This window comes from Hippoglossus hippoglossus, chromosome 2 (genome assembly GCF_009819705.1).
Source record: "Hippoglossus hippoglossus isolate fHipHip1 chromosome 2, fHipHip1.pri, whole genome shotgun sequence".
In the NCBI taxonomy this organism is placed as follows: Eukaryota; Metazoa; Chordata; class Actinopteri; order Pleuronectiformes; family Pleuronectidae; genus Hippoglossus; species Hippoglossus hippoglossus.
Window position 1 is genome coordinate 5,429,907 of NC_047152.1, and position 19,513 is coordinate 5,449,419.

The 19,513-nt window shown below is 44.4% G+C and overlaps 1 protein-coding gene across 19 annotated transcripts in view; it reads right to left on the minus strand.

The window, feature by feature from the left end:
• The window catches only part of mbnl2 (muscleblind-like splicing regulator 2), a 50,734-nt gene that overhangs the window by 12,746 nt on the left and 18,475 nt on the right, over positions 1-19,513 (minus strand). For 10 of the 19 annotated variants that reach the window (XR_004616514.1, XM_034611206.1, XM_034611256.1 and 7 more), the window contains exons 3-6: positions 4,688-4,852; positions 4,401-4,472; positions 3,499-3,702; positions 1,628-1,888 (exon numbers count right to left, since the gene is read on the minus strand). Coding sequence is in view for 18 of the 19 variants with exons in the window: in XM_034611206.1 (XP_034467097.1) it covers positions 1,628-1,888; positions 3,499-3,702; positions 4,401-4,472; positions 4,688-4,852 (702 nt within the window). In the remaining variant the exon portion in view is untranslated. The remainder of the gene's footprint in view (positions 1-1,627; positions 1,889-3,498; positions 3,703-4,400; positions 4,473-4,687; positions 4,853-19,513) is intronic. The other 9 variants (XM_034611299.1, XM_034611271.1, XM_034611240.1 and 6 more) reach the window with 2 other exon arrangements.

The following is a 19,513-nucleotide window of genomic DNA, read 5'->3' on the forward strand; positions in this document are numbered from 1 at the left end:
TTAGCAGGATTAAGCAAAAACTAAAGAACGGATTATCACGAAACTTGGTGGAAGGATGCGGTTTGGGTCACGGAAGAACTAATTGGATCTGTGGATCTGAATCAGGGGATGGATCGAGGATTTTCTTTCTACACTTTCTTTAAACTTAAAGATTGCGAGATCTTTCACGGATTTCCAAGTGAATCATTCAATAATCTTTATGAAAATTAATCAGGCCTATTTGGAGGACTGATATCTATGAGTGTATTCAATGTGCTCCAGCTTTAAGGGGACAGTGGGGCTTTGGCGGAGGTACACCTTTCTCATTTATAAGTGTTGTGCACAAACGAAACTAACCTGCACTGGAGGCCACCTCATCATCCACACTGAGGGCTTATGGAGAAAAGACAGGGAGAGCAAGCAGCGATGGAGCCAGCCAATGAGAGCGTTATGTGCAACGCGTAAAAAAAGCATGCCCAATGCCATGGAGGAAACGAGTGAGCCACTGGCGCAGTACAAGGTGTGCGAGTGCAGCAGCAGCCAGAGGACCCAATCGGGGAAAAGAAGCCTGAGGGAGGGCGGGGCGCAGACGAGACCCACTGCCAAACACTTCCCGCCACCTGTTGGCCTGCACATCTCCGTCTGTCTGTCTATCCCAGTCTGTCTCTCCCTCTGCCTATTGGGGATTTTTTTTTTTTTTCTCTGACTAAAAGGCAGAGGAGGGTAACATCTCCTCCTCCCCCCACTCCTCGCCCGTGATGCTACATCCTCATCCATCCCTGATTCAATTTGCACTGATCTGCAGAGAGCCGCATTTATCATTGAGAGCAGGGGGGTGGGGGGGGGAGGTGGCATGGTTGAGGGGGTGAGCCAGCACATTGTCTCTGTATGAACCAAGGGCATTTGAAAATAGAAAAAGCGTACTGCGGTGAGATAATAACAGATTGTTCTTACAGCATTATCCTGATGCGTTTAGGGTCTCACTAAAACCCTGTTTACTGTGGACAAAGGCCTCACTTTGGGATGACTATTGTTAGTGGATTGAACACTGGAGTGCACTCGAATAAACCAGCGGGGATGGGTATGTTTTTTAACAGTAATAAAGCAGTGCTCCACATTTTATGTTACTGTGGGTGTCATCGTGAACAGCCTGTTTTTACATTTTGTGGATCCCAAGATGGTTTGGCATAATGTAATGTGTATTAGTGAATTTTAACTGGGTGTTTCTTCAGCTAACTGTTACAGTATGTATTCCTGCACATACAACAATCTCTGATCTCCTGTTAAGAACCCCTGCGCTAATATGCATTTTATTCAAAGTGTGAAAAATACCGAGACATGTAGTGTTTGCCTGCTTCTGCACTTCAGTAAAACCTCCAAGAGTAACATTTATTTGACGCTCTATAAAAGCCTCCCACGATAACAAAAGGCTAAGCTCTTACTGGCAGGTTCAAGGTAAATTGTATAGGTGATATAAAATGGCCCTATTGTCCCATTCAGACCTTAGAAGCTCTTGCTCTATATGTATTAAAGCAGAAACCTTTGTGAGATTGATTTGCTTACAACAAGGATAAGTGTGTGTTTTTCCTTCTCTACATCTGTGTACGCACTGAGTACATTGGGTAGGCTGTGTGTGCTGTGCTCTCACCATGGCTGCAGCTGTGGCTGCGGCTTGCGCGGCCACAGCCGTCTGGTTGGCCTGGTGTTGGGCGGCCTTTATCTTGGCCTGCAGGTGGGCCGGGGGGTGGAAGTACTTGCACTTCTCGCGAGAGCAGCGGCTCTTGATATAGTCCATGCAGACGGTGACCGTGTTGTCACTGGTGTCAATCATGGGGCTGTCGCTCGGGTGAGCGAAGCGGCAGTCGGTCTCGCCACGGGCGCAGTTGCCCCTCTGGAACTCGCGGCACACCTGGGAGCGGGAGAGTCGGAGGGACGAATACACACACACACACGGACACACACGGACACACACGGACACACACACACACACGCAAAAAGAGGAAACAAAGAACATACAGAGAAACATAAAAACTGTGAATGCTTGAGCTTTCAACAGGTCAGGAAACAACGAGCAGCAAAATTATATAATAATATTTTAAAAAATCGAATTTATTTCCATGCTGCTGTTCATGTTAGTGGATTATCATGATAAGACTATAATTAAGAAACAGATCCACAGCATAGAAGGAGGGAGGTTCAAAGGTTTCACTTTACACTGCCTTTGCAGTTACCTTGAATAAAAGTGGGGATTTCTCTGAGTTTGGTACACAAGTCAATAACATATATACTGTAACATAGGTCTAATCATTTCAATACATTTTAATGAATAATTGTTATATAAAATATCTTTAACACTGTGTAACAAAACTGTAACGAGTGTAAAACGATAGTGGAAACACGGAACCAGTCTGTTCAACTGTTCACAGGCCTGAACAAATCACAGGGGGATCTGCTTTAGACTTGCACTTTGGGACTGACACACACGCACAAACACACACAGACACACACAGACACGCTCTGTGTGGGAGTGCCTGCGTGTCTCAGAGGGATACTGTTTCATTAGAGCCAACTTCACTCAGTTGCTAAGTGATAGCACTCCCAGAGAAAAACACATACAGACACACCCACACACATCACCTCCAGGTCTTAGGAAGATTATTGTTTATCTTTATAAATGAAGTGGAGGAGAAAAAAAAAAATAAACGCCTCCATGTGCACTTTAACAATCACCGAGCGGCTCCCATTCAGAACAGTTTGCCAGAGGGAGGATGGAGATGGTCGAAATCACTGTAAACACACACTATTGATATTTGGCTTCACATTTCTGATACAGCCCTTAATTATTTCTGTGAGGGATAAAATAATCACGTGATAATGCAAAGTAACGACTATCAGGTCATTTCTTCTCCTCTCCGAGAACAAAAATGAAGAGGCACAAATAAAATCCTGCAGTTAGGAAATAACTGCCCCTCCTTGAGAAATTGTGACACAATAAGTAGCAGGATGTGAGACATTCAGGTTTTTCAAGCCTGAATTTGCTTATTGGGGCTTGTTCCAAAGAAAATTCAAAATGAACGCATCTTTAATTACTTGCTTGTGAAACAAAAAGCTACGAAAAACATTTATCCTTGTACTTGTCGAAGGCTATATTATATATTATATATTATATAACAAGTACTTTCACTCTGAAAGTACAAAGGTTTAGGTTGGGTGCACAGTAAATACTACATACATGGGTTTTTAAAACGTGGATCAAAAAATGAAGAGTTTGCCTCTCTGTTGTTTTTTTCTCCCAGTGAGTCATGATCAGCGTCACCAATGCATCAGAAGTGAGAAACATAACAAACAACAGAGGAAAGGACAGTGGAGATCAGAGACAATGTTACGCTGGTTACACATACATACTTTTACTTCAGTTCTTCTGTCAAACTCAACGCGACTGAACCTTTTAAATTGGGTTTTAAGTTGTCACTTCACATCTCAAAGAGACCCCTAACCCCTGACCCTTAGGTTGGTCACCTCCAGCTTGTCGGTACGCAGCAGTTTCTGGTTGGAGGAGGAGCCGCCGGTCACGGAGACGGGCGGGCTGCCGGGGACGATGACTGGGGAGTTGGGCAGGATGTCTGTGGGCACCAGGCCCATGCTGTGGGACATGGGAGTCAGGTAGGGTGCGTAGCTCAAACCCGCGCTGGAGCCCAGGCCCTGGCTGACAGGAAACGACTGCTGCGGACAGAAAAAGGACAAACACTATCACGACTGTTCTTAAAAACATTGGAGATTTCTTTCAAAAATCATCAATACAGAAATTACTGAAGTGGTAGAAAATGATGGATGTAGGGAGGAGGAGTAGGAAGTGGAGGGTGAAAGACAGGAAGTGGAGGGAGAGAAGTTAGAAGAAGAAGACACTAGAGACTTGAAAGAAACGATGGTGCAAGCTTTGCGGAGTGGCGAGAAACATGAGAGGGAGAGAGTGTGACAGGTAGAATGAGAAAAAAGTGGAGAGAGAGAGAGAGAGAGAGAGAGAGAGAGAGAGAGAGAGAGAGAGAGAGAGAGAGAGAGAGAGAGAGAATTCAGGGTAGAAACAAGAGAAGAGGTGTTTTTTTTAACCTCTATGTATCCTGGGAAGGTTTTTGCTGAGCGTGCATGTTCTTTTTCAGCTACGCCCAGACTTGCGTTGATGCAGTGAAACACTTTCACACCTGGCATCCGCCCAGTGCAACCACCATCTACCGCTGACTCTTGAGTTAACCCCCAGAGAGCAGGTGTGAATTTATCGTGGTTTGCTCAAGGGCATCCCGACCACAAACTCATGATCTTCCTCAAATTTTGAGTGCAGGCCAATTGGAGAGGAGGGATAACACAAGGCTGTTTTGATGTAGTGTAGAAGATTTGTCATAGTTTCTCAGTGAATCTGCTTGTACCATTGACTGTAAATAAAGATGGTCGACATGACTGCTCCTCAAAAGTGACGCCAAAGCATCTTGATCAACCCCCTGGTGGTTGAAACGAAATTTTAAAAGTCAGAATACAAATGAAAATACAGTTAATACAAAATATTGAATTCACTTGAGCCGTTTCAGCTTGATATGCAAATGTATTTTACAACAAACGAAGATGAATTTTTTTTACGGTTAAGCAAAACAACACTACTATCTTCACAGTGAGTCACGCTGTCACAATTCCCAAGGCAGCGAGGGCCTTGACTAACCACAGGATGCATGGTGGTGCCGGGGATCATGAACTGCATCTGCTGAGCCAACATGGCAGCCGCCGTCTTCTGCTGGATCAGGTTGTTGCGCCCGTTGATCTCCAGCTGGGTCTTCAGGTGAGCGGGCGGGTGGAGGTATTTGCAGTTCTCTCGCGTGCAGCGGCCCTGAGCGAGCAACAGGAGGGGGAGGGGGAGAGAGAGAGAGAGAGAGAGAGAGAGAGAGAGAGAGAGAGAGAGAGAGAGAGAGAGAGAGAGAGAGAGAGAGAGAGAGAGGTCATTAACAGTCTTCTCTGAAAAGCTGAAGCCTCTGTTCAACACAGTGAACTGACGAGGGGCCATCTTCTCATAATAAACCTGAACTGTGAACAGGTTGCGTGTCTGCCCGAGGACGTGGCAGATACGTGGGCATTGATTTTATCACAGACTCCAAAACATCGAGTGCTTGAAGGCAGCATACATATTCATGCTTGGAGAGTGTGAAACGTATAAAATGATGAGAGCTGTGCATTGAGGAACACTCGTGCCTGTCGTGGGGGAAGCAGGTAGCTCTCGGCATGAGTGGAAACATTGTTATGAAAGATCGTTATCAGTCTCTGACTTGCTAGCTTGCTTTGGTCCTGGCTGCACCGCGGACACACTGACAAGGCACACACACACACGTGGAAAGGAGGAGGGTAGACAAAAGCTAGGGCACAACCATCATGGCTTAATCTGCGTATTCTCAGCGGAGATGCAAATGCAGGTTTGGTGGGGGGAGATTTACTAAGACCCTGGCGGATGGAGGCAATTACAGAGGCTCATAATGACAAACACAATGATGCAGGATGGATCCTGGCTGCAGAGCGAGCTGTGAGGATGGTGGGTGGAGGAGAGAGGAGAGCTCAGGAGGGAGCGACAAAGAATACAATAGTAGGAGAAGAGCGGTGGAAAAGGTGTGGGCAGTGTGGAGTGATACGAATTAGTGCAGAGGGGAAAGGGGAGATGAGGAGAAAAGGCCGAGAAGACAGAAGGAGAGGACACACGGCGCGTCTTTATGAATGTGAAAGGGAAGTGAAGCCAAATTAGAATCAGTCAGACTCCCCTTAACCCCCCACCCCCCCCCACCACCCCTTGTGACACTGAAGACCTACAGCACAGTGGCCTGATTAGCAGAGTCGTACGAGGAAATAGGGAAACATGACCTCTCCACAGCCGTTTTCAGACATTTTTTTCTCAGACAAATTGGATCCGGATGTCTTTTAGAGTTTGTCTTTCACAGAAGAAGAAGGCAGCTGGAAATGGTCAGAGAAAATGTCTGGGGCATTTAGGCGAGGGGTGGCACCTGGGTCGAGCACGAGGCAGGACATGACGTATACATTTTGCGGCAGAGATCACAAAATTTCAGGAAAATGCCTGGACTTCCGTGCACGTCTGGACGCAGATTGTGCCTCATAAACTGGAGCAGTCAACTGAATTATATTTGACAGGATATGGAATTCCAGCTGGATGGTGCAGGGATGGAAAAAACTGACAATGAAACAAGAGACGCCAGGCTCAAATAGAGCTGGAGGACACATCGATCAATATAAAGATTAAGAGAGTTATTAGTGAGGGAGCAGTCAGATGACTTGCTGCACTTTGCTTCCTGATGAACTTAAAAGTAGCCCTACGTTTGTTTCCTGTTATACCAGTCCAGGAGAGGCTGGTACGACACGAGAAATGATTGGTGTCATTAATCAACATTAATAACAACTGATTCAATTTGGGTGTGTCAGCTCAGGGTCATGGTATTGTGCAAAGTAACTGCATTTCCTACCTATTATAGTATTTAATTCAATTTAATTCTATCCCATTTTATTCCGTTTTTTGTGATGCATTTCTTTGTTTTATACAAAGTGAAATAATCTGGGTTTTGGTAGAGAAATAATCTGGAGTTTGTGGTGTAGTGAAATAGTCCAGGAATTCAATAAAAAAATGCAGGTAAGGTAAATGTATTTTCTCAAAAGTTACATATGAATTCTTGAGGTAGGGCCAAGAAAAAGTTTTTTGGGGAGGTCACAGTGTTCTTGTGACCTCTCAGCACCAAATTCAAATATGCATTTTTGCACCAGTTGTAATGAAATCTCCCCCCCCCAGTCGTTCCTGAGATATCGCGTTCGAAGAACATCCTGCCTCTGGCCATGGAGTCTGTCGCATAAGAATCTATAAGATAATACCTTATCTCTATTCTCACACTATTCTTAGTATTGCACAGAACTGGAACACATCCCATGGGGTCACGATGCAAATGATTACAAGCACGATATGGATTTGAAGCAGCTACTTAACCTGTTCGACTCCATATTGGACGTGCAGGCAAACGGAGTAGAAGGTTTTTTTTAATCAAGCGCAGCTCAAGGTACAAGGCCGGCTGCCAGTGTAAATAACCAATAATCTTCAAAACTCATCAAATGAAAAACTAATAAAACCTTGCAATCCTTTTCTCCCTGACAGATATTAAAGACACTCCACACCACTGGTAACTGATTTAAAGCTGCCACGAAGGATTATAATTCTACAGACGCTACATGGGCCTCTTTGCAATTGTTGTTAATAAACACACAAAAGATATTGCAGGAGTTAGGGGCGTTTGTCTTGTGAGACACAAAACGCTGGCAACACCGGTATCAGATAACGGGGCTTGACATTCACAGAGACCCCGGGGCGGCTCCGTAATGATGAGAGTCACGAGTCAGACAGCGCTGACCTCCACACCCTTGTGTTAACGCTGCAGTAAGCCAATCCCCCCCTTCCCCCTCCCCTTCACAGTTCACATGCACAAAATCACACCTGCCCACACATATGCATACTAAATCGCACCGATCGCACAGAGCGTCGCCCACGCACCCCCGGCGCAAGCATACATGCCCGCAGATATACACACTGCTGCACACAAACAGATCTGCTAAGCCCTGTCCAGAGCGGAGTAATAACGTTAGCACAGAAACCCACAACTGAAAAACCTCAGAGGTGACAAAACTAATTAGAGCTTCATGCGCTGACAAAAGGTGGGTTTGTGCGTGTGTGCGTGTGTACATGAGAGAGGGAGAGATTGCGTGGGCAGGTGTAGCTGTGTGTGTGTGTGTGTAGGAGAAACTGTGTGGGAGGGTGTGATTCTATGTGTGTGTGTGTGTGTGAGAGAGAGAGAAAGAGGGAGCTGGTGCTGAAGCTGTGACCTGGACGGCATCCCAGAGGGAGTCAGCGGGGCAGCGGCGAGCGTCACCAGCGCGAAGATCACAAACACAGACGGTCACAAATATAGACGACGGCACAACCCATCGCCGCTTTCACTTTACGCAGACTTTAAGTGCAGCCATTACACCCCGTCTCGCTGCGTATTCGGCTCATCCCTCCGTCTGTGAGTGACACGTGCTTTTCGCAATTGCTCATCATTACTCCCCATTTAAAGTGATGAGGTAAATGGTGGTGAAGCGACTTGGGAGAGTGTTTTGAAATGCAGTGTTTGAAAAGCGCAGGTCTTGGTCTCGTAAAAAAAAAAGAAAAAACTTCCTCTTTCATCCTGTCAGACTTTGTTTGAGAGGCCTTTTCTCCCTGATGTAGTCATGATCTATCAGGGCATTGTGCCTGGTGGTCACATAAATCAGGTTTGATTTGTCTTCAATCTTCCCTCTTTTTGTCTGGTTCAGAAGCTGGAAGAAGCACATAAATGACGTGGCTGCTGGAGCTGTCACGGCTCTAATGGAAATGCGACCGCGATTTAAAAACAGTGGGAAATAAATCAATTATTAAAACATTAATCATTTTGGTGCAAACTTAATTTCCTCCTAAGGTCTTATATGTCATATATGTGTGGACTGAGGAAAAAGAAGAAAACGTGCTCCACCCTGTTTTTTCATGATAACATGTTACTCTATGTTTGCTGATGCTGAAGTCCCACAGGAAGAGCTGTGAGTCCAACCGATGCTGATGCCATTATAAATTTCCGATACCTATATATTGGCCGTTTTATATATTAAAAAAATTTGGCAATGATTCCTACGACGTCGTTATCAAACCCTTGTGACAAAGAAATGTAATTGAGACTTGATATTTTACATTTTAACCATAAACTTTCACAGTGTCTGTTACTATCTCAGACTCCAGGAAGTCTCCGACAAATACTAGAGAGGATATAGATTTTCTATAAATATGGCTAAAGCACGTTTAAATGGCTGATCTCCACACAAAAGAGGTGATCCGTTCATTTGGAAGAATTTCAGCTTTCCTTCAGGCTCAAGATACGAGGTCAGGTAGTCCACAGCTTTATTCTGGGATAATCCTCTCCTGAAGAAGACGTTCCAGGCTGTCATCAAGTAACAATGGTGATAAAAAATACAACCTCACACACGCAAATAATGATGCATTCATGGAAGTCAGGGAAGTGTTAATTTCTTGGTACCGTGCACAGCAGTTACAAGTAATTCTATCTTGAATAAATCTGCAAGAACTACGTGATTACAGTTTACTTTGGAGCGTGCGATTAATACCAATGATCATCAATAGAGGGTCCAGGCTGCGGTTTGAGACAACGTGTCCCTGCCACACTTGTGGATTCGGAGCACATAAAATGAGGTAATCTTTGAGGGAGAGGCGACACAGCATCACATAAATTGGAAAAAAAAAGAGAGGCGTGCTTATGACTCATGGCTGAAGCAGTGAAGTGGACCGCCGACGCGACAGTGACGGCGTTGAAAAGCAACATGTGTGCCTGAGGAACCACATGATGGCACAGTGTTGTCAGCACTGCAGACACAGACGCACAGAGTGAGTGCACCGTGCCCTCTGTTCAAGCCACCCACTTGGAGCGGCGCAGAAATCCATTCATTGCGGGCATTGCCTCGGAGCAGCACAGTCTATGAAAAGGATCCTTGAAAGCACCAAGGCACGTCAGTGATTCACGCTCCAGCCACCGGTGTGTAGCCATAGCTACACGGTGAAATTATACCTTTCAGCTGCGTCGCTCACACGGCAGCCTCTCGTTGTACGTTGCTGTTTTGCACTTGTGTGTACGACATGCTGTGATACGCACGTCGGGATACTGCTAATAACTGGATAATTATCTCCTTGAAAAACAGACAACAGCGGAGAGGAGATCAAACATAAATTATCAGTTGTTTTCACTTGACACATATCCTCTGACCAAGAGATTATAAAATGAGACATTACTGCTGGCACCTTCGTAATATCCACACAGCCATCGCCAACGGGAACCTACTCATTGTTTGCCAGGTTTCCATACGGCAGTAATGTCTATAAAAATGTGTTTCACATTAGGGTTGGAGGGGATGAAGGCAGATCCTTTTATAAACAGATTAGGATTAAACTCTCACTCTCTAAGATTGCTTTAATTGTTTTTAGTTCTTGTAATACGGGTCCATTGATTACGTCTAGAAATCTTTTATGAGGGAGAATCCTCTTCATTTTGTCTGTGCCATTGTTAGAGTGTTTTACTTTTTCTTACACTGTCCTGGAGCTTTTATTTTGATTCCTTGATATTGTCCAAAACTGATATTTGACACTGGTGATATGTGAACATTAATAATAACTGATGAAAAGAAAATGATGAACAAATATTCTCAAAATCGATAAATCATTTTAGTTATTTGATCATTATGTATTTTGGTTGTTTATCACATTAAAATTGCATTAATTTGGCAATTTTTCACCGTTTAGTGACTTGAATGTATTATTATTATTAACCGTTATTTATTTAGGTGAGTCCCTCTGAGATAGAGATCTCATTTTCAAGAGAGACCTGAGTGGGCAAAATAAATGAATAAAAAAAATAATAACAATTTCAAGGAGCAGAAATCCATTTATCCTGTTCTGTGTTCTGTAGTTTAAACCATGTATCTGGTGGAAGCAAATTTCAGACTTAAGGTACATGGAATATCAGCCAATCATGTGATCTAACCAAGAGATATGTAAATTCATAATTTGGCAATCGGGGGTTTGTAAATAAACTGGTACCGATGCCTGTCAGTCCTCTGATGGAGAGAGATGTGACCAACCACCTCACACAGGGTGATGATGGGTACCATAAACCGCACCTGTAATAAAACTGAGTCCAGAGGTTTGAGGATGGAAGGAAGCTGCAAGCGTGTAAAACAAATCACCATAATCTAAAAGTGACAGGAATACTGCTTCAATAATTCCGCTACAGAAGGAAACTGGCTCTATTTCTAACCAGGGAACCGATCTTCTGCAGTAGTTTAGTCACACGCCTGTATATTGCCCCCTTTCCACTCGTCAAAAAACCTGTTAAAGACAGTTGAATTTCCATGTTTGCGCATTGAGGTTTCTGACGCATTTGTGACGTCGAACTTGAGTCAACGGGGGGGGGGGGGAAACGAGAAAGACCAAATCCTCTTGTGGCAATGAGAAAAGAGTCAATCACCTTATTTTAGCGGATACATATTTTTTTTTATTTTATTTTAGTGTAAAAGACGTACGCTCTCAATTACAAATCCTACTTTAGTCCAGTTAATATAGACTATATTAATCTGTAGATTTCTTATATTATACTGTAGATTAACATAATGTATCTACAGTTTAATCTAAAAAATATTCACCTTAACTGTTTCATTTATATATCTATAAACCTGGAAGTGTATTTTAAAATCTCTTATTCTAGGGAGACCTCGACAAGATGGCAGAAGAAATAAAGCATTTCAAAAAAGACAAAGGACAATTATTGAAAATAGAGCATTATATAAACAGATAAGAGACAATAGATTCATGAGACCATCTTAGGAAAAGCATTTGCACTCATCGGTTACACAGTTTGTCATGCATGGAAACAAAAGGAAGGGAAATTTATTTTTCCCAGCGTTCCACTGATCACGCTCCGAATCAGAAACAGGCACACAGTGTTCAGTTGGCAAAACTTAAGTAAAAAGGCAAGAGACAAAACAAGGAAAACATTTGCCACAGTGAACCCGGGGACATGAGAACACACACACACACACACACACACACACACACACACACACACACACACACACACACACACACACACACACACACACACACACACACACACACACACACACACACACACACACACACACACACACACACACACACACACACACACACAGTGACAGGTTGCTGTTGAGGACGCAGCGTTTCTCGAACCGCAACACTCACATGGACAGGGAGCAGGAAAACGACAGAAAAACACTTGAGGGTATACATCCTTTGACTGTGTGCATATTGAACTCACAGTGACCCACTTCTTTGTTGTAACTCTGTTCTTGTCTAATAATGTTGACAGTGGCTGCTCGGCATGCCTGGGTTTTCTGGAAGTCATTATAAGAATAAATATGTTCATACACAGACGTACATGGAACATCTGACTAACTTGTGAGTCAGCAGTGGCCCGTGAGAACCTGATTACCAATTACCGGTGCAATTACAGCGAAAGAGTCAATACACAAAAAAAAGAGTGATTATTAAACTAGAAGTGCACCCAGTGGAGCACATACCTCCGCCTAGGCCCAAAAGTCAGAGCCAAAAAACAGACAGGGGTGAAAACATAACCTCCTTGGCTGACGTAATACAGCCCCTACTGGCCCTGAGTCTTAGAGACATAATTAGCCCCATCCTCCATTAAATTAAATAAATTCACGGCGAACACAGTCCCGAATGGCCCGTGTATAACTAGCATTAGCATCCCCTGCCCAGGATTTACCCTGCCAGCCTCGACAGTGGCAGAAACCCTCGACCCCCCCCCACCCCACCTCCTTCACCAGCCGGGCTGAATGGTCAGAGCGATGACTGTTGTGTGTCCGTGGGTGGCACAGACACAAGAGAGCCAGTCTTCCACCCCCACCGGCAGAATAGCGCTTCAGTTGTGGGCCCCTCCGTTCACCACTGTAACATTTGCATTTTGCCCTCAATGGCTGCTCTATCCTCCGACCCGCTGGAGACAGAGCGGGGCTGCCTATAGGCTGCAGTTGACGGAGGAGCTGTAAATGTTCTCGTAAAGGCTACTGGAAACCCGCCTTCAAATTATACCCCTGTGGTTCCAATCTCCTTTAATGGGGAAGCTATTGCCGCCATGCTCCCCTGTCGAAGATGGATACACTCAGAACGAGTCACTGCTGTCCTCTCCCCATGTCAACACTTCAACCCAACAAACAATATTGCTGAATTATGTAGCGCCGAATCAAGGGAATCTGCGATGTGCGTGTGCATGTGTTTGTCCATTAAGCCCTGTTTTCTTCAGCTGCACAGAAAAGCTCGGTGGGCTCTCGCGTAACTGAGCCCCGGTGATGTCTTCTTAATGCTGGAGTAGCGCTCGGTGACGTGACAGTGTGTCAGGCGGTATTGGCAGACTGCAATCCGGAAATACCAATCAGGGAGAAAGATCATGGAAGAGTCAGCATGACACAGTGAAGTGGCTAGAGAAATGGGATTCAGGTCTTAATCTCCAGGCAAATCAAGATAATTCTAGTGGAAATTGCAGCATAAACACAGTAAAACACCCACAGAGGCAGGTCTGGAGCGCTCAAATTTGGAAACTCCCACAGCATGTGGTGTTTGGATGGCCGTACCGTGCAGAGAAACTATAGTAAAGTCTTCCTCCCCTCGTTTATCCGATTGTTCTTCCCAGCTTGAGAGGAGGAGGGCCGCTTTGAGAAACTGACACTAATTTCCCTGACATGAAGCCTGTGATATGTGTAATCCCCTTAGAGCATAACCGAAGAACCTGTTGTATCCCCGCTGACCGGCAAAGACGGAGGAAGGGAAGGAGGGAGGGAAGGAGGGAGGGAGGGGTGGACAGGCGCGCACTTGTTCCTCTTATCTTTCCCTCATATCTCCCAAACTGCCTTGTCTTTGCAGTGTGTGACCTTTTACATCCTGCCATTAATGGGAGGTGAATTTCTGTTTTTGAGAAATATGTTCCATCCTTTACCTGGGTGTCCTGTGTTTCTTGGCCTGTATCCTGGAATCATCAGTACCAGGAACCTACCTCCACATTTTAATCCCATATTTGCTGCACTTTATATCAAAGGACACTATTTAAAAAGAATTGGTCTTGTTTTCATAATGTCAGTCATTTCCTTCTTTACTTTCTCAGCTTACTCCGATAGAGCCGGACTAAACGGGGAAAGGGGAGCTGACAGCTGGTTATGGGTCAGGCTATAACAGGTCAGACGGAGACCACTTCGGTGAGAGCCCCCGGGTATAAGACGCCGAGTGGACAGGCACTCCGGTGCTCAAAGAAAAAGCAGACCCAGTGATCCCAGCACCCGGTAGAATACCAACGCAATGGATGCACATGGACAGGGCTTCCCTTCATCCTCAAACACAGAGAGTGCTCCCTCTTACGGATCCTGTTTTGTTTTTGGGCTCTAATGGATCCGTTTGGACTAATGGATCTGTTTGAAGGAGCAAGGCTCCAGGACACCGGGAAACACAAAATCCATTTTGAAATGATAGCCTCAGGCTTTTTGCTTACATTTGGGCTGGTAATGGAGAACAGGAATCAATGGAGAGCAGTGGGTAAAGGCGAGTCATGTACTGTAAATGTAAAACTGCGGAGGAACGTCAGCTTCGTTTATATTGTGATCAGGTATATTTAAATCACAAAAAAGGTAATACCATTAGTTTAAAGGACATATACCAGGTAATTTGGACAACACACACACACTCAGACACACGTAAGACTGTGTTGCCTCAGCAGTAATTAAGTGCCTTTGTTTCACCAGCTGTAATCCCACAGATAGAGGAGTAGTACTGCTGCTGACACGCCTGAGATTACCCAAGGAGAGAGAGGAGGGAAGATTGGAACGAACACGAACACACACACACACACACACACACACACACACACACACACACACACACACACACACACACACACACACACACACACACACACACACACACACACACACACACACACACACACACACACACACACACACACACACACAGGGTGGAGAGTGGGATAAATGTGAGATAAAAACGGTTTTTATTCCTTGCTTGTTTGTCCTGGGACTCCTAGATCGCAGGAATCTTTCTCCCACAGGCTGCAAATTGCAAAAAAATAATACTCCCAGTGCCGTCACGTAAGATGTGTAATAAAATGCTGATCGTGTGTCCGCACCCAAGTATCTCAAGCAATTAACGTCTCCGTAATCTGATCATTCAAAAGTCCAGCAGAAGTATGTTTGGAGTGGGCAAACGGCCATAATAAATAAATTCAACCATAAAGTCATTAACATTTATGCCATTAAAATGCACCTATATATGAAAGCTATAAAAGCTGTATAAGTGCATCTACATTAACCGCAGTCTATCGAAAATAGGATTTTCAGAGCTGTGATAAATGCTTTGTGCAGGTTATGAAAAAAAACTTTTTGTTCATCTGTCACAGCAGTTGACAGATTTTGACAATGGAGCTTTCATGCGGTTTGTGCAGAGGAAAAAAAAAGGCAATTTAAAAACGTACCACACTGGACTGTGCATGTTTTTATTGCTGTAGATGTTTTTTTTGTATCGGGGAGGTGATGGCCAAAGTCCGGCTGCGGCGGCACCTGCAGCGCCCAGGTCCCTGCTGCTAATCCAGCCCAGCTTCAGTTAATCTGATCATCTGTGACCTGCTGAGACATGAAACCCACCCTCCAGAGCTCGTCTAATCTGTACACACACACACACACACACACACACACACACACACACACACACACACACACACACACACACACACACACACACACACACACACACACACACACACACACACACACACACACACACACACACACACACACACACACACACAGGGATACAGGCCTGCTGAAAGGTGCAACTTAAATACTCAAAGTGAGGTCCCGTCTCATGTTCCCACACTTCTACAAATACACACCCAGAAGAAAGGCTCAGCTATGACAATGCCACCTCTCAGTCTGTTGATAGGTGAGTCATATGAGGCATTAGCCTGCTTGTGACAAGCTGTCACTTCCCTGCGCTGAGAAGATGGATCTTGTCAGCTTTACACTGGTATGACAGCAGTCCTATATCACAACCAGCTTCAACTAGCCTTGAAGACTTCATTGAAAAAGGTGACATGATGTTGATGCCCTAGTTTGAGAGGAACTGTGTCAAAGCCCCAAGAGGAAACAGCAGGAAGCCACTGGGCATTATTTTAATTTCCTAATTTTACATTTGCTAACAGATAACTCGTTTTCAATCGCTCCCTAGCGATCAAAGCTGTTCCAAAAATAACTCTGATCCACGACAAGTGCTGAGGAGAGACGCTCAACAAACAATGCGGGAAAGGTAAAAACAAAAAGGCTAGCCTACGTCTTCTTTCCGCCACTGACACTATTGACCGCGTGTCAGAGCGTGTTGAGGAGTTGTGTAAATCCATAAAATAAGATAAAGGCGGATAATGAGATGGAAGGGAGCGGGCAGATCTATTCATCAAAGCCTCTTTCTAACACACTCAGCAGATAAGGGCAGAAATGTTGTATGGCTGCTTACTCTCCAGTTTGGAGATTAAAGCTTTGGTTGCTGACAAAAAAAAAGAAGAACAAAGTTGAGAGGTACAGGTTTATAATTAAAACGACAGAGAATCTGGAGCACAGTTACTCAAAGTCAGAATTTACAGTTAGGAATCTTATCTCGTATCTTTCATCATTGTCTCGAAAATGCTGCGCAGATATTCATACCCCTGTGTAAATAGTGAGAGAAAGGTGTCATGCATTGGTTCAAAGTTAAAGAGTGATCAAACTAAAATATGTCCCAGCAATATTGTATTAATGAAAAGGAAAAAGAGCTAAAAACTAGGAAAACACATATTGTACAAATGAAGTTTGCAACAATTTATTCGATTCAATCTATCTAATAATTTATCCAAAGGACAAATTAAGAACGTTAAGTATAAATTATGCTGAGGATATCACGTGTTTTATGTTTACAGCACATCAACACCATGTGTCGGCCCTTATCACCATAAGCTCTCAAATCCAATCATCTTGGTCTTAGTCTTCAGACGTGTATGGTATTTGTATTATAATAAATGTATCCACGGTATTCTTTTTCTTTTTTTGCATCCGTGCGTGTTTGAAACGTCGACACGGCCACTCCTCGTTCACTGTGAATCCTCTGGATCATCTCCTACCTTATCTGGACTTTTTCTAGGGGCTGGCTGGAGAAACCCTGGAAAACATCCACAGTAACTGACTCGGGCGTATACGTTCTTACATACAGCAACCCGCATAACCACAGGCCGACCAAACAGCCCAAATCTGGCATGTTTAGAAAGGGCACTGACTGCACTAGTGCAACCAAAGGGAAATAAGGTGAACATTCACCTGGATTGACACGTTTGCTGGTTATGATGATGAGGTCCCTGAGGATACTTCCTCCTGTGGGCCGAAGAGGCTCTTCGCCCACACGGAGATGATGAAAACAGTCCTCATGAGGTGGAGAGAGTGCTTATGCTTGGTGCCCTTTGGTCGAAGAGACGAGATCAATAAACTATGGTACAGTGACTGAACCAGCCTTTGAGCTGCAGGGTGTGTTTTATTTTTAAATCGTCTGATGCAGGTAAACATATTGACACACTATTCACTCGTGTCATCACCCTGTTCCTTTTCCTGTCATCTCTGAGGTGAGACTTGGTTTTGTGGAGCCAGTGAGTTAAAAAGAGGTTAAATGTTAAAATTGGAACTTGTTGCTTGTGTCTAGTGTCTAAGACCATGCAATCTTTAAACCTGACGCTCTTCCTGCAACTGATCCTTTCAATGGTTTGCAACGGCTAAATGCGGTGCCAATTTATACTGGTACCACTTCTCTCATCCTCCCTTCCCTGCTGACCTCCTCGTTCCCTCATCCACCATGGGTTCTCCCTGCTCTGTGAGGGTGCGCGCTCAATTAGTGTCCCCCACCTGTCTCCGTGGGTCACTGGTGCAGGCATCTGCTGGGTGTGAAATTGGTCATCTCACTTTTGTCCATGAACTTTGCATGGCACCCTCTCCGTCGACCCAAACACACACACAAACACACACACACACACTGTCAGAGATATGCAGCCATAACCTAAACTTGACCTTTATGGTATGGCCACCCTGTGTGGATGGGGAAAGGGGGGAAGGTGTGACATAAATAATACCTCGAGCCTGGACGGGGGTATTATAAAACTATCTGAACTAGAATAGTACACAGTGCCATGCAGGGTCCTGCAGCTTTGCCAGCTTGTATTTTTACTCTCAAGCTGCTTTCGGACATGCATTGAAGTCTGGACATGTTTCCTGAAAATTCACAAAGAGCAAGTGGGCGGGTTGATGACATTTCGAACATCTCAGGATGAAAAAGAGGTGTCATACATATAAAGACGCCGTCAAAATTTTAAATTAGTTTTGAGGGCATTTGGCGACATGGGCCGCCGCCAGTGTTGATGTGCTGTAAAAACAAAAACAGGTGATTTCCACAGCAGATTTAATAAGTCGTGTACTTCCTCCTGCATGCACTACACTGGTACGGGTCTGACACAGAAAATACCCAACTGCATTCCTCACATGAGAAAGGGAAACTCAAGAAAATGCCCAGACCTAATTTTTTAGGAAAACACCTTTAGTTTCGGCATCACAATGTTCCCTGATCTCAGAACAAAACTCTGTGAGTACAACATGGTTATTTCCGGTGAACAGAGACACAGAGTATCCTTTCCTAATAGACACGAAGTCTTATTGTTGTTGTGGGAATTCATACTGGGCTCAGCCAAACAGAAGAGGCACCGATAGAGCATCACTTAAGAACCAGAGTAGGAATTAGCGGCGGGTGTGTTGGTATGAAAACATTTACAACAGTGCCCAGCCTTCCCTCTAACTAGACAGCTGCGAGCCATTCATTCACTAATACAAGAGCCTTTTACTCCGACTCCGAGACTTTCATCCAGCCAAGTTCTATCAAATTACTCCAATTTGGAGCAGCGACACTCCGGCCTATTAGGCCTGATGTTTTTGAGGATGGTAAGAGTGGAATACATTCCCTGCTATAACCTCATGGCAATGAATGCAACAGCAATATTGTTTCAGTTAACCAGCCATTTTAGACCAGACAGAAGCACACGCCTACATTATCTCACCAGCGATTCGATTCATAATCTAATGAGGTAAAATTAGTTTTTCTTCCTTATGTGTGTGGCGAGGGTGTAGATCAGAATTTAAAGTTAGTGCACAGGAAGAAAACAGCAGCTCCTAAGTGATGTGTGTTTTGAGATGTTGCTCTCCTCTCAGCTCATCGCTATCTGTGGTACAGCATAGGGAGCGATTCACGAGAAATCATGGCAGGTTCCACTTCTTTAGCGCAGTCCATCACTGCCACTCGTCAAAACTGAATGGGATATGAGTCAGAACACTCAGAGGAGAAAGAAAGAGTTCTTTAGGAGGTGAGCCCATGTCAGTCAAAATCATTTTGATGCTGAAAGATCTAAGCACACGGTCCATGTGCGTTTAGGGCGTGTCCAGATCCACTTTTGCTAGTTTTAAAAAGGTCACTGTGTCAATCACATGATTCTAAATGGTTTGAAATTGTCTCTAAATCAAGCATGGGTGTGTTTTGTGGTTTTAATACCAGAGAAGAAATCTATTGGGCGAGGTAGACGCTGTGAACCAAACAAAGAAAAGCCAGTATATACCTGCCTTTTTCTTTGTTGAATACAGCAACCATAGTGTTTGATAAACTGCACTTTGGAAAGCATTTGTGAAAATCTTCATCAAATATTTGCATTAGTGTGGAGGCGGCATAAGACCTACACACCCATGGGCCTTAAGATGGGTGCATTTGCTA